This window comes from Ochotona curzoniae, unplaced genomic scaffold (genome assembly GCF_017591425.1).
Source record: "Ochotona curzoniae isolate NIBS_2020 unplaced genomic scaffold, NIBS_Ocur_1.0 scaffold_3835, whole genome shotgun sequence".
NCBI classification, from domain to species: Eukaryota; Metazoa; Chordata; class Mammalia; order Lagomorpha; family Ochotonidae; genus Ochotona; species Ochotona curzoniae.
Window position 1 is genome coordinate 22,627,043 of NW_024467114.1, and position 16,408 is coordinate 22,643,450.

Genomic DNA, 16,408 nt, shown 5'->3' on the forward strand with positions numbered 1-16,408 from the left:
TTATCATCCCTAGCAACTGAACTTCCTTAAAGCTGTAAACTACTTCACACAAAAGGTTCTCCATGGTTGTAGGAGAAGGCGAATGCTGTTTCTTACATGGAAGATTGTTTCTAGTCACAAAGATCAGAGCATCATGTTTAGTCTGCATCCTGACTTACGAGAGTGCAAATGTGGAATCAAAATGATCTATTCTAACTCTGCTGGATTTGAATTATTTTTTTGGGGGGGGAGGTGGAGGGTGATTGTTTGGAGCCTTGCTGCCCTAGCATTCAGTAGTGTTTCAGTAAATGCTTTTTGGAAGGATTGCTTTAAATGATGATACTGGAGAAGGCATCTCAACAAGGCTTGACTCAGAGCAAGTGCTGAGCAGACACTGTTAACCTGCACACTGGAGCCCTTTGCTCTCTTGATGAGTGGGTGGAGAATGGGGAGGGGGATGGTACAGACATTACCGGAGTTTATGCATTTGGAGGATTTGTATTCAGTGTGAAGGGTGATGGGGTATTTGAAAAGTTGTTTCTATGAAGGGAGAAGATTTATGGCCCAGAGAGAGGGATGGGAAAAGAAGGTCATGGACACCGAATTGGAAACAAGTGCAAGGAGGGCTGGGGTGGGGAAGGGCACAGGGAGAAGCAGGTGAGATGGAGTGGGCTGAGCGGGTATGCTCATCTGCTGCACCTGAGCCACATTATTTTTGGTCCCCTGGAGGCTTCCTTTACTTACGATTTCCCTCCTGGGGTTTTCGACATTATGGAGAGAGAACCGTGTGACTCTGTTTCCGTTTTTTTGGCCTCTATTTAGTCAGAAACATTTCATGCTTTCCAAAGCAGCTTAAAATAAATCAGAGCTGGGGAATTTTCTATTTTTCTCTGTGTCAGAGCAGACCTTTCCAGCACCCCTGGAGAGCATCCTGCCTATGTTTGTGGAGATTCAGAGGAAACGTTCTTTCCACCTTCTCAGAGTTCTAAGGGGAGAGTGTTTGTTCCAGAAACTCCCACGTGGTGGACTTGGGTTGAGACCGGCCAGGGAAACACAGTGATCCAGCAACGGCAGAATGAGTGACACGTAGGATTCTAGCTTTACTTTCTAGGGTACGAGACCTGGGTGAACAGCCCTTAGACTGGGCATCTCTTAAACCTGGTCACCTTCTCTTGTCTGCATTTTTAAGCTCAGTCTGCACTGTTTCCTCTGAATCCACACCCTAGGCATTGTCTGTTTAGCTACAGCGAATGGGCTGGGAACAGACTGGAGATGAGACAAAGGCTTCACATCACTTCATAACTTTTACTTTTATTTAAAGTGAAATAAACTTAACAGGTAATTTTTAAAAGTTGCTAAAAACTAAATACGAACAGCTGGCACCTATTCCTTGGGCAAGTAGTCCTAGAGTGTATCGGACCCATTAGGGAGGAACTGGAGGAGCTATAGGTTGGATCACATTGTTTGTATTAAAAATCATACCCCTGGCAGGAGGAACCCTCCTGACGGAATGTGCTGACAAGGAGAGCAGAAAGCTGAGACCAGGGACACATGGGATTTGTGGTTAGTGTATCCATTGCTGTGGGTGTGTAGGTATCTTGCCACCTGCTCCTGGGACTGCCTCTGTAAGTTCCCTTATTTGCTCTTCCTGCCCTCCTCCCTTGAATTCTGGAATCACTTCCAAAATAGATTACTTGCTAAAGTCACTGACTCAGGATCTGCTCTTTAGACTGAAACTAAGCCGAAACCCTATGTTAAAAACAATTCAGGAGGGGCTGAGAGAGACCACATTTCTCTGTATGCAGTGGTGTTCTCTGTTCATCTGCTTAGTGTATTTCCTGTGACATATTTTTCCTGCTTAAGATTGTTGAAATGATCATGAACTAAAAAATTTTTGTTTTTACTTCTTGCAAAGTTAATCCGTCATTCATTCATTCATTATCAGCTGTTTCTTTGTAACCTGCTGACCATGATCATAAATTCATATGGATCATTCCTATTTAAATTTAATACCCAATGGTATTAAATTTCTTCTTTATAATCTCCTGTTGCCTATTTTTATACTATTTTTCTTGATGTGAGAGCCGTAGTTCCCAACATTATTATCATTGTTGCTCATTTACTCCATCTAACAACATACATGACATAGTACTGAATTGCTGCTTGTACCATTCGCAGCAAAACTGTTTCAGGAAGTTCAAGATTTATCTGCTGTGTGTGTGTGTGTGTGTGTGTGTGTGTGTGTGCTTAGAATCGATCTCTTTCAGGATGTATGGTATTCAATACTATATTCAGAAGATATTTAGCTCTATTTTCCATTATGGTCATGTTATGGCATGTAGTTAGGCTTGTTTACTTCTGTTTGTATTTAGTTTTTAGCAACTTTTAAAAATCACCTGTTAAGTTTATTTCACTTTAAATAAAAGTAAAAGTTATGAAGTGATGTGAAGCCTTTGTCTCATCTCCAGTCTGTTCCCAGCCCATTCGCTGTAGCTAAACCATGTTCATGGCTTCTGGTCCATTCTTTTTTGTTTTTGAAAGGATAAGAGATATATTTCCTGTTATTTCTCACTCAAGAGATAGCAAAATAGAAATAATCTAATTCCTGTTAGCTTACTTCCTCCCTGCTCCGTTCACCATGGATCTTGGCAATCACTCATCAATTTATGTAGATTTGTCTTTGGAATGTTACTCAGTGGTGTAGTAGTGTGTCGCTTGAATGTCCCAGAGTTAACTCAAGTGGTCATTAGATGTAGGTAGATTAATTATAGGAGCATTTCTCAAGGGGGTATAGTGAGAAGCATGAGGACTTCAATATTGATAAAGGATAATTTTTTAAAAGATTAATTTGTTTTTATTGGAAAGCCAGATATACAGAGAGGAGGAGAGACAGAGAGGAGGATCTTCCATTTGATGATGCACTGCCCAAGTGGCCACAACAGCAGTAGCTCTTCCCGGTCTTCCACGTGGGTCCTAAGGCTTTGGGTCGTCTTTGACTGCTTTCCCAGGCCACAATCAGGGAGCTGGATGGGAAACAGGGCTACTGGGATTAGAACCGGTGCCCATATGGGAGCCTGGTGAATGCAAGGTGAAGACTTTAGCTGATAGGCTACTGTGCTGGGCCCCGATAAAAGATAATTTTTAAAAATTCATACAAATACAGGGTAAACATGAGCTAGAGATTCTAATTCCACTCACTAATTGATGAAGAAGCTATTAAGTTGTTGTAACTAGTTGGGAAGAGAATCCGAAAAACAGACTAATGTATAGGTTCATGAGGAATACTGCAATGAGTTTAACAGTTATGAAACTGGCAAGACTTGTCAGTATTCATATGGTAAAAATTAATTAAACTTCATGGGAGATAATTATGTTTCTATAGGCATGAATCATGGGCATTTTTATGTTTCCTTCAATTTACAGTATTTAAAAATAGTTCTAAGCTAATGAAAAGTAGAGATAAGTCATGTGGGTAAACTAGACAATAGATAAGCTAATTTTTTCAATTCTAGTAATTTTTAAAAATTATTTTTTATTATTGTTTTATGATACAGTTCCACGGGCTCTGGGATTTCCTCCGCAGGTTCCCTCCCCCATTGATATCCCCTCTAGTATTACAATAGGTGGTCCTTCCCAAACAGTCATAAGTCTATCATGATGCTGTTGAAGTGTTTCCTGACATTGTAGGCATGGACAACGTCAGAAAGTCCAGCACCCTACTGTCAGGATATGTTCAACTGTTTCGCTGGGAGTCCATTTTTGGTCTGCATGTAGAGAGACATGCTGTACTTTGTCTCCACATCTGAACATGTCATTCTCCACTACACTGCTATCATTCATCCCCTTAAAAACAGAGCCAGTGAACGCAGTCCACAACAGGGAGAAAAACAGAAAAATTTTCACCAACATGAAGTTAGAGAACATGTTATGAAAATATCAATGCATTGCTAGAGTGATTAAAAAAAAGAAAATCAAAAACGGAGCAGTGGACAGCATATCCAAGTGCACAGTACTTTAGAGTCTGCAGAGGACATCTGGTACCATAATAGAGGACAAAAGACAGAACAAATGGATCCACTACCCTAGCCAAGTGTTGGCAGTGAATAACTGGGTAAACAAAGACTCTGAGGTGGACTATGTCAGTCAGTGGAGTCTGGAGAAATTTTATCATGCTTGGAGGGGCAGTAATTCGAAACTGTTGAACTATCAAAACCTCCTGAGCAGGACCCTCAGAGCATGCCCCACATTGGGGACCCTGGGATGGTATGGGGTGGATGTCCTCTATCCCAGGGTACAGAGGCATTTGGGAGGCTGGGTGTGGCTTCTCTCCTATCTCTCCTCATCCCCCAGAACAGGAAGGAAAAAAAGAGATTGTAGAAATGGTGATCTTACCCACCTTCCTGTAGTCCTTGACCCTAATCACCCTAATCAACCATGAATAAATCATCAAAAATAAAAATAATTAATAATTTTAAAAAGCCTTGTGGAAGTTGCTGCTGCTGCATGACCCACACGGCACTGAAGAAATGACAATAAAAGCGAGAACATCATTACCCATGAAGTGTAGCAAAAACTGTTTGAAAGGAACAATTATTACCTCAGGTTATAAGGTAATTTTTGCCAGTTTCAAATATTTTGACCATGTCTGTTGACAGTATTCTTGGAAGGGTTGATAGTAGGAGCTAGAGGAAAAGTGATTCCATTGTTGGAAGATTGCCTCTAGACTAAATCAGTCTGCAGCTTCTTTGTGGTTTTCTGCCTCCTCAGATCTTTTTGACAGCAGGTGGGTCTAAAAATTTTTGTATATGATCTTTCAGCACAACATTGCTGCTACAACTCCAGTAGCATGCCTTCTGTACACACACACACACACGCGCGCGCGCACACACACACACACACACACACACACACACACACACATGAAAAGGGATGAAGGAGGGAATGGCCAAATTTAAAGGGGCAGTGTTTTTCTCACATGGAGTATTTTAAAATATTTTTTTAAAAAACGATTCATTTATTTGAAAGGAAGAGTGAGCAAGAGAGGGAAAGAAAGACTGAGATCTCTTCCATTTGCTGGTTAACTCCTGAAATAGCCTAAACCACCAAGGCTGGGCCAGGCTGAAGCCAGGAGCCCGGAACTCCATCTGGGTCTCCCATGTGAGTGGCACGAATCCCAAATACTTGGCTATTATGCACTGCCTTGCTAGGTGTTAGCAGGGAATTGGTTCAACAGTGGAACAGCCAGGACTCAAACCAGCACTCAGATATAAATTGTAGACATTTCAGGTAGTGGTTTAAATCTCATGGAACACAACATGCACTTGCTCAATATTGTGTAATTATGTTTTATATAGTTTATATTTATCTTTATTCACTAATACTTTGAGATGAATTTTTAGTTTATTGGCTATATCTGCATATGCTAAACACTAGTCCTATCTGTATATAAGACTTTGCTATTTACCTATGCACATGTCTGTCCCCCTGTGGAGTTCCAGGAGCCTTCAGATAGCCCTCTATTTTCTAACAGCTCCACTGCTAGATGGCATGCTGGTTATCCTGAAACATCCATGTGGCCCTGTCATCATGAGCTTGCCTGAAACTCTCATGCTATTTTAATGCCTAGAAAAGAAATCACAAAATGATGAACATTTCCTTCAAGGTACTTAGCAACAGACACAGTCTTTAGCCTTACCTGTGGGTGCTGTGCCCTGTCCCTTAGCTCTACTTTCAGAGAGACCACTGAGCCTTTGAGTGTGCCTCCTTGCTTGCCTCTCTATCTGCTGTTGATATTGTACATCCACATTGGGTATCATGTTCTCTGTTGCTTTCCCCATGGATGGTGTCAGAGGGGTTGGGTCCTTTTTGGGCTTCTGTTGCTTCCTTTGCCCTTTCATTATAATGTGTTCTTGATTCATTGTGACTGCTTATGGACTGGTTCCTAAGAGAACAATTTCATTCATCTTTCTGTTCACAGAGACTTAGAGTGGTACTTGGCACATTGTGGGAATGTAAATATGTTTTTATTAAATGAATAAATGAAGGAAAGAGGCACAAATATGGGGAGTTTTTGGTTAGGTCTTAGCTGAAATTTAAGAAAATAGATGATTGCTTTTAGTTCTTTTTCCTAAGCCAGGCATCCAGGCATCAGTAATTTATAACAGATCTTCATTAACAGGACCAGATCTTATGCAGATAAATGTTTAGGATTTTTTTTTTAAGATGTCTTGTATTTCAAGCATTGAGACATCTGTTTTCTGCCACAACTGTGATTTATTTTCTTTTGATTGACATAAAAACAGTTTACATGCCCAAAAAGGGTTGGTCATGACCATGTCATCAAAAGTGCCATTTGCTGATCCATGGGGAATGCTTGATGACTGCTCAGGGAACCTTGTGGGGTGCTTCCCCTTGACTGTGAAATTCTCATGTTCTTAGTGGTAGAGCTGTCTTTCGGGCAGAATAAGTCAGGATGGTTTCTTCTGTGATGGACTGCAGGTGGTTGGCCTGAGTCCTAGGGAGACATTGCCCTCTTGGTACATGCATCTTTCTCTGACACCTCGCCCACACATAATGGGTGTTATCTGGTACAGCTGCTTCTTCATGAACTGCCCTCATGCCCCTGAGGAGCCTCTGTGTGAGTTAGATAAAGCATCTCCTCTGCATTGTTGCGTGGGTGGAACTAAAGCCAACCCCTCTTGTATGGACAGAGCCCCATTAGTATGCAGTTTGACTATCTGCCAGAATTTTGGTGCAAAGACGAAATCTTCCTTTCATTTGAGTAGAACATAGCCAGCATAAGCCAAAGGCAACCTGCTAATGGTAAGAGGGATGCCCTCAGGCTCTGCTTTAGAAACAAAATTAGCCACAAACTAAATTTATATCAATTTATTAGTGTATTATTTATGGTATTTTAAATTTACTTTTATCATAATTTTACATTTTGGAATAGCTGTGAATTTGCATAAATTGTGCAAAAATATTGGAGCTCTACTGAGGTAAAGAGATTTCCCCCATCAGTTATATTTATGACATAAAGTATAGCACCTCCAGACCTATTTTGCTCTGCTGTTAGCTCTTATTTTGGCAAGGTGCATTTGTAATGACTGATGAACCAATGCTGATATAGTATTGCTCACTGAAACCCATGTTATTCAGATTTCTCTAGATTTTATCAGATGTCTTTCTTGAGTACCAGGATCTCATCACCTTCCATTTCAACCTCTTGCCTTCTTAGGGTCCTCTTGGCTGTGCGTGTCATTTAAGTCTTTCCATCTCTTTGCTAACCTTGACAGTTAGAAATTTGTTGATCAGATGTTTTGTAAAATATTCCTCAGTTGAGATTATCTGACATTTTCCCCTGACTGGACTGGGTGTTTTGAATAGTTCTGATCATTAATTAGATGTAGAAAGACCAACAGGTCAGGAGATGACTGCTGTTACATCAGTAGTTGCTATTTTCGTAGTGTTGGAGAGAGGGGCACCGCCTCATGATGTGGGGTCATATGGGAAAGCCCTGGAGTGGTCTATGAGGAGGAGCGAGTGGGGAGAACTATGAGCAAGAACCACTTTTATCGTCTCCATGGGAAGTAACTGCTGAAGCAGGATAGGTAGGCTTTAGATTGCATGGTTTATGTAATTCCAGTCAGCTGTTGGGTTTAGGGGACAGTACCTGGTGCCTGGCTCTGGCAATAGTAGGGCATAAAGGTAGTGGCTGGAAGCTTTGAAATTTCTGTAAAGGAGATGGCTGAGGGTGTGAACTCCAGATTGTTTGGTTGTATTTGAAAAGTACATCCCTTTAGGATGAGCTGGGAGAGCTTTAGGAGAGGCAGGAAGCTAGGGGCAAGATGATTCAGGCAAACCAATTTGACTAGGACTAGCCATGGCTGGCTGGTATTTGCAGGTCAGATGTGAAAGCATGAAACTTAACAGAAGCTGAAACCATTCTTAACACTGTGCAGTTACATGTTTTGGGGTATAGAAGCATCAAGATTAAAGACCTCTTTCACCACCACCATCAAGGGAGCATGCTGACCTTGATACCTGGCTGATCAGGCTGTACTTCTGTGGCACCGTCTTCGCTGTATGACTGCTTTTAACATTTGCTTGTTGGAGGTGTCTGAAGAGCAGGAACCAACAAGCATGCATTGTCATTTTCCTCAGCTTTAGCTATTGCAGATGAATTGAACCACTGATGGTGAGCTCCAGTTCTTAGCTGTGGGGTCCTCTTTGTGGTAGGTGTCTCTGTAGAATGGATGGAGTCTTGTAGCTTTGCTCTCAGAGAAGCTAAGGTCATGGGGGAAGTATGTGTCCAAATACCTGACTGTTCTATGAGAGGGTTTTACATGTGCATTTCCAATTGCTGAATAGACATTTGAGTTAAATATGCTGTGGGGATATGTGGATTTTAGGGCTACTCACCACTGCAGTTGCGACAGGACCTATCCTTACTGCTCAGCTATGAGTCAAAATACTCAGAGTATTTGTTTATGTCTTAGATGTGAAAATTCTTGGTCACTCCGTTTGTTGCTTGGCCAGTATCTTCCTAATATTGGAAAAAACAATGAAAAAATACATAGATTTCCATGCTCTGTTTTTTAACATCCTGAATTGGTAAAAGCTGGACAAGGAGTTAATAATTCACCCGCACTGGTGTGTTTTTTGTTTTTTATGCCTCAGGGTCTAAGTCACAGAACTGTTTGTGGAACTCCCTCATCGATGGGCTCACAGGGAATGCCAAGGAGAAGCCACGGCCAACGATCGTCCATGACCCGCGCCCTCCAGAAGAAATCCTGGCTGATGAACTGCCACAGCTGGATAGTCCGGAAGCCTTGGTGAAGACATCCTTCAGGTTTGCTAGACTACAGTTTCCATTCGTTTCTTCTTACTTGCTTGTGGAGTTGCTTGGTTCCATTGGATTCATTGTCAGAGTGGCTGGCGAATTACTCCGTTTCTTTTTACCCTTTTACTGAGTAAATGAGAATCAATGGAGTGTTGGAATCAATACCTGCCAGAGTTGTGTTTGATTTGCCTGTTTGTAGTGAAGATCCTATCAGTGGTTAAGTTTCTGTTGGCTATTAATTGCCATTGACATTTAGATGCTGAAGATTTACTGATGTTGGCAGTTTGAATTGAATTAATGAATCTTTTGCAAACTCAAAGGAGGATGATACATAGAGATAAGTACATGGAGGGAAAACATGTGGTGGGAATGCATTCAGCCCTGTGTTTTTTAGTTTCTTGTGAGCTGGCAGATGGTGGTTGCTACCATCTGAATTGAAGTGAGAGTTTTTTTGTGTTGATTGCAGGTGGCTGTTTGTTTTGTTCATTCTTGTGTCTTCTATCTTCCTGTCAAGTCTTCTTCTTTTTCTTTTGGTTTGGTGTTCCATTTTCATTAGAAATCTGTCCCTCACCTTCTCACTCCTATGAAGTACAACTCAATCTGGGTACGAATCTGGGTGTAAAATATGATTTTATTTTCTGAATTGCTCTTTTCAATACCCTTTTGGAATAAACAGTGCCGCTGAATTAAAATTGAATCATTTTCCTGCCTTGCTTCTTCTTTCATCCTGTGACTTTCACTTTTCTTTCTACCACAGACTTTCATGTTTTCTAAAAGGTTCATAGAGCATATAAACCTTGCTTTTCTCCTACTATAAACACTTCAGACAACTCTTGGAGTCCATGAAATACATTTGAAAAAGGTACTCTTTGGCATCCAGGTGATGTATGTAATCTCTCAATAACAGCCATTCCATTGTGCAAAGGTTCCTAGGTTGAATTATAGATGGGTTCTAAAAAGGAGTGATGAATAGGGGTTTGGATTATTTTATGCAATGTGATGGTTGCACTGGTGAGGCAAGAATTGCAGGCAAATGCTTTTCTTATTCCTAGAAAGTGTTTGGTAATTACATTGTGAGGTTTTGAATGAAATCAAACCCACTTTACAAGAGCATTGACATGCTGTGAGCGTGGAGTTCTCTGAAAGTGGCTGTGGTGGAAGAGAGGGTGGCGAATGGCTTCCTCAGTTTACATGTTCTCGCTCTGGAGTGTCCCTTGTAGAATTGCTCCTTTACCCTGCAGTGTTCTCATTGGCACTCCTCCCACCCCAAGCCTGGTCCATCATCTTCAGTGAATACCTACAGGTTATGTTGTGAAAACTATGTTTTACTTGCTTGTCCAGCTCTTTTATCATCATCTGTTCTCTTTGCAGTCACTCCATTTTCTTTGAGAGAGACTATGAATTGCTATGAATTTCATTTGATCTGCTAATTATGTCACATGTTAATGTCCTGGTTCCTGAAAGAGATTAAGTTATAATATTTTTTTGAAGTCCAAGGCTTATTTCTGATTCCTTGAAATACATTGGGATAGTGAGAAGAAAGCCACAGATACAAACTTGCCAACTCTTTAGCAACTGAAGCTAGAAACTTAATGACATGAGTCACTTATTTGTTCATGCCTGTAATACAACTATACACTGTTCTGGAACTGTCATTTCTTCCAAAGAAGGGGATTTGTTTCAGTGTGAATATCAGGTGGCAAATGTTTTCTTGTGAGTTCAGCCAAAACTGCGATAGTTATGTTGTGAGATTATTTTGTATAAACTGTTAGAAGGGAGATACTCAACTGTGAGAATGGTTTACCAACAACAGGTAAATCAGAGGATAATCAAGGTTACCCTTGAACTAATGCCTTTGATTATGACATGCCTTGTTTATTGCAAAGAAAGGGATAAACCACAGCTGGATTTTAAGTAATCTTATATAGTAAATCACACATGTCTTCTTACATTCCTCCTCATGTCACCCTGATAATTACTGAGTCTCAACTGAATAACTTAGTAGAAATGATTCATTATACTTCTACAGCATTTAAATTGCAGGGGTATATCAGTCGATCGGTGCCCTCAGCAAGGGGTATGTCTTCCTTCTGCTGTTGTTGAAATGTTGAATACTTCTCTGTAACTCTGAAGTACAGAACCTTGCAGACACTTGGCTGGTATGTGTGTATGTAAGTGGGTATATTATATATGGATATATAAATATGTATATGTATATATATATATATATATATATACACACACATTTGAAATTGGAGGAGTCCGTGTGTGTGATGGCCAACATCCTGCGTCTGTGTCTCTGTTTTTGGAAGGTCTTGTTTGCTGGGAATAAAGCACGTGGTTCCTGTGATTTGGCTTTGTCTGTCCTCTGTAGGAACCACGTGGGATCATCACTGCTGCCTGATACGGGAAAAGTGATGTTTTTAGTTACTGGCTTCTGTTTGTGCTTGTGCAGACTAAGAAGACAATTGGAATCTGAGGCCTTAAAATGTGCCCATCAGACCTTATTATCAACCAATTTGCAAATTGCAACATCAATCAATTCAATGTGCTAAATGATCAGCAAGTGCAGTCTTGAAGCTCTTCTCCCTGGATGTTCCCAAGTTCTCCCAGAACAACTAGCACTGGGAAGTGGGGCTCCACATGGAGGGTCGGCTTTCTTTCTTCATTGAAATTCTAAGGCTACATCACCAGCTCAGTTCTCTTCTTCCCAATGATGTTTGCTTTCAAGAGTATCTCTTGTCTTCTGACACTTGGTTTCATTTGGCACCACTAATTTTTCTCAGATTCTTTTTGTTGTTAAACATCTCTTTATCTGGCAGGAAGTGTTATAGAGAGAGACACACACATACACACAAAACACTCTTCCATCTGTTGGTTTATTCCCCAAATGGTTGCAACAGCCAAGGCTGGGTCAACTCAAAGCGAGGAGCTTGGAACTCCACCCGGGTTTCCCATGTGCATGGCAGGAAACCAGGTACTTGTGCCATCTTCCACTGACTTCTGAGGCGCGTTTGCAGGGAATTGGATCAGAAGTGGAGCAGCTGAGACTTGAACTGGTACCTATATGGGATATTAGTATTCCAGGTGGTGGCTTAACCTGGTGTGGTACAATGCTGGCTGCATTAGATATATTATAATGTTTACTTAATTTAGCCTGTATTTTTAAAATCTAAATGATGGTTGAGGAACCCCACTCCCCAGGGTTGCTGGAGGGATATAAAGGGGATGATATACGTGAATAAGACAAGCATCCAGCACCCTGAATCTGCTTTAATTGTGTATTCCTGCTCAGTATCTCCTGGAATCCGTGTATGCCTTGGAGACTATAGAGTGAGTAGGATCAGACTTGGGATTTGTGACTGCAGGTGCAGACACAGTGGACCCTGGAATTTCACGAAGTTTCTGGTAGGAGAAGTCTAGTTTCAAAGCCGGAGTCTTTGAAAAGGAAGAAACAGAAAGCTGTAATTTGACCAAAAGGCATCAGTGCCTGGAATGTAGCCTTTCCTGGGAACTTTGGCTCAGTGCTTCTTTTCCTGGTTTCTCAGATTCTGTGTCTGTGAGCCTATTACTGTGTCCAAGATTTTTTTTTCAATTATTTTTTAATAATCTTATTAGTTGATTAGGGTGCAAAGGGTCAAGGGCTACAGGGTGAAAGTGGGTAATACCATTGTTTCCACACTAATATTATCGTTTTTTCCCTGTGTCTGGGGCAAGGGGAGAAACAAAGGGAAAAGCCCCACGCAGCATCCCACCCATCCCAGATCCCCAATGTGAAGTACACTCCGAGGGTCCTGCTCAAGCAGTTTTGAAAGTTCAACAGTTCTCGATTGCTGCCAATCTTGCCATTCCGATCGCAATGAAACCTATTCAGAGTCCACTGGCTGACAGTATCTTGATGGTTGGGGTTCTGAGATCAGCAGTTCAGTTGAAGGGATCTCCAAAGAAATTTGATCTGAGATGTTCCCAGAGCTGATTCTTGCGTGAGTTTGCTAGTTCAGGGTCCAACACCATCTGTTGTGCCAATCAGCTTACACACATGTTGGTCGTTGCTATTGCTGGGTCAGTTCTGTTTCCAGCTCTGTCCTCCTCATGAGCCAATGGGTGTTGTAATCCAGCTCGATCCTACCCACTTCATACTCGGTCCTCACGCAAACCAGAGGGAGCTGCAGCCTAGTTGGGGTGACTCCCCATAATCCCCACCAGGTCTGCCCCCTATCCTGGTTCCCATGTATGCCAGTATGTACCGCAGGCTTGTCCAGTCTGTCTTACATCCCATTTAGCTCTCGTACATGTCAATGGGCATTGAAGCCTAGTTCAACCCAACCAACCTACTATTCAGCCCACACACTTACTGGCAGATGCCTTTCTGTCTAGCCATGCCTGCCCCTGTCCTGGTTTTCATGCTGTCCAGTGAGAGTGATAACCCCAAAGGAGGTGCCCACTATCTTCCACTCCCACTCTCAGATTTTGTACTCTCCAGGTGGTTCTGGCATTTGACTTGACAGAATTAGCTCCCAGTGCCAGCCTCTGCCAGCTGATGCTGCGGCTAAGCCCAACCAACCCTCACCCACTCTAATTTTTGCTTGCACCAGTTGGGACAGTCAGCCCACCGTGGCCCTTCCCTTATCTAGCTCACATGAGGCCCACAGGTGTTATAGCCCTCCCTGCCTAGTCTGGTCTGCTTCCATCCCTACTCAGGCTTTCCAATGGAAGTAGTTGTCCAGCAGGGGAGCCCACATTCCCCTGTCGACTTTGCCTCCTCCCCCTGGTTTTCACACGTGCTGTTTGGGTGCTGCAACCACATCTGGTACGGCTCATCTCACCCTGGCATTCCTTAATGTGTACTGGTATTTGTCACAACTGGACCTGGCCCGACCCATACTCTGTTCTGGTGCTCAGATTCGCCAGCAGGTGATGTGAATGGGTTCAGCCTGGTCTGCCCCCAACCAATGCCAGTGTATGCCAGTGGGATAATTTCCATAGCCTGTTCTGGGCTGTTTCCTATTGTGTTTCTTGCACTTACCTGCAGGGACTGTGTCCAAGTTTTTTCCTAAAAGAAAAGAGAATAAACTGAACCTGAGGCTGAGGAACATAGCCAAGGCCAGCCAGTTCGATGAGTGACAGCAATCTCAGTACCTGAGGGAACAGGAGGCACTGGCCCAGCCAACAACTTTCTCTTTCCCTTGCCTGTGGTGTACACATAAGATTGATTTTATTAATTTGGGGGTGCACTTTGGGTGTACAGTTGCTATATAGCTTATAGAACTGACCATTTTTCTTACAGCAAGAAGCCGTTTCTATCATTTAGACTTATTTTTTGCAATTCATCCACCTCTTTCAGATAGATAGCCTTTAGGGGGTTGCTTTATCATCTTTATGTCTAAATCAAGTCCTGGTGCCCTGGATGAGGTTTGGGGGAATACTGTTAAATGCAGGGCTGTGTACAACCTGTGAATCTGTATTTCCAGCAAGTCCTCCAGTAATGTGCTTGTCTTGAGGAGCTTCTAAAGGGTGAGACAAAGAGCTTTGGAAATCAGTTTGGAATTTGCAAGCATCTTAGAAACTGTGGGAGTTGAGTCATGGTTTGAATTTCCAGTTTCCCCATTTTCACATGGAAACCATAAGATAATGACACAGACTTTGGGAGTGGTTGTTAGGATGAAGTGGTTTAACAAAGGTGGCAGTGCCTAATTCACTGTCTCTCAGTTTTCAAAACTCTGACTAGGAGTGGATTGATCTTCCAAGCTTCAGTGTTCTCTTCTATGAATGGATGATGCAGTGCGCCTAGCCTGGAGATGTGAGCCCTGTGACTGCTGTGTGATCACGGGCAGACACCACCAACCCTGTGCCCTCCTGAGCAGCAGTGGGCACCCTGAAATCACTTGGTGCTTGGCTGTCTCAATTATTTACCTACTGTTGTGAGACTATAGCATAGGTTGAGTGGCCAGGTTTGATAATTTCATTTGGAAGGATAACAGTCTTATTTCCTAAAGATTCGCTAACGGCTGGATCAGCTTCTCTCCCCACGTTGAACAGACTTATTTGGGCTTTGGCAAAGGCGTTCTAGATTCTATACATAGCTTATCAAGACTGTGTTCCAGAGAGCAGAACCGCATCAAGCCAACACCCTCTGCCACGGATGAGATTAAGGCCTTGTCAGATCCCATTTAATGGATTGCGTTTTTCAGGCAGAATTAAATCATTGAACTCATCCTCATTTGGGCTTTTGGCAGATCTTTTTCCACTGGGGGTTGCTGCCAAGAAGTCAGTTTCTGACTTGATTGCTTTCAGGAAATGTGCAGTCTGGCTGATGATATGACATGGCCTAAGATCACGTCCCCTGTGGGGCTTTGCATCCCGCCCTGGGATGAGTCATGGGTTAAAATTCCCAATTAGCTCATGGGAAATCTGCTCCCATGGATTTCTCTATCATCATATGTTGGTCACTGACCGAGAGTTTTTGAGGACACCGTCTTCCTTGACTTGCTGTTGCCTTCCTATGTCTTCTGCTTCTATCCTTCACTAATCCCAATTAATTGGGTCTCCTTCAAGCTTATCCAGGGAAAAAACTAAAGAGGAGTTTGATGTTTTCAAAGCACAGAGGGTTTTCTCTTTGCACGTTTTTCTTCCAGTAAGGTAAATGTTTAGATATCCCTTTGTGGGTTTTAAAAGTAGATTTCCCAGTGTTAGAAATTGTCAAGGTATATATACAGTAGACATTGCTTCATTGCTTCTTTGGAGTTCCTCCTGATCCATTCTCTGGTATTTTGGGGAATTTCTATCTCTATGACAATCATGAGAATGTTCTTTTGTTTTTAAAAGTTTTATTGATTTTCACTGGAAAAGTAGATCAGATTTACACAGAGAAGGAGAGACAGAGAAAAAAATGTCCCATCCACTGATTCACTCCCCCAAGTGGCCACAACATCTGGAGCTGAGCCGATCTGAAGCCAAGAGCCAGGAGCCAGGAGCCAGGAGCCAGGAGCCAGGAGCCAGGAGCTTGTTCCAGGTCTTCCACGTGGGTACAGTGTCCCAAGGTTTTGGCCCAACCTCTAATGCTTTCCCAGGCCACAAGCAGGGAACTAGATGGGAAGTGGAGCATCCAGAATGTGAACTGGTGCCCATATGGGATCCCAGAGTTTGCAAGTTGAGGATTTAGGCATTGAGCCATCATGTAGAGCCTGACTGTGGTGAATGTGTTTGACCCGAGATTGTAGCTTCTGAGTGGGGGCATTGACCCTCATGATGGCTGGTGCGAAGAGTTCTCTTTGCAGTGATTGAGATGGCAGGTACGCTGGGAAACACAGGACTCTTCAGATGTGATTCTAGGTTGAATATGCCTTGATCACTTTGCTGGACTTCATTGGACACTTTCCTTTCTTTATGTTTCTATGCAACCATCCTTCCTTTCTTCTCTCCTTCACTGTGTTTCAAAGTTGCATCCTGATCTTTCTGAGCCTTCCCAGCTCCTATTGATATCTTACATGTCCAATACTGTCTTGGTGTCTGCTTTTCAGAGAATCTAGATTATCATAACTCCCAACATGCCTTTGACTGCTCTGTCCTGCCATGAGAGTTTGGTGT

At 42.5% G+C, this 16,408-nt stretch overlaps 1 protein-coding gene across 2 annotated transcripts in view; it reads left to right on the forward strand.

Moving 5' to 3' along the window:
- Positions 1-16,408, forward strand: part of PDE1C (phosphodiesterase 1C) — a 418,728-nt gene that overhangs the window by 145,069 nt on the left and 257,251 nt on the right. For both annotated transcript variants that reach the window (XM_040964585.1, XM_040964586.1), the window contains exon 3: positions 8,659-8,830. In XM_040964585.1, coding sequence (XP_040820519.1) covers positions 8,659-8,830 — 172 coding nt within the window. The remainder of the gene's footprint in view (positions 1-8,658; positions 8,831-16,408) is intronic.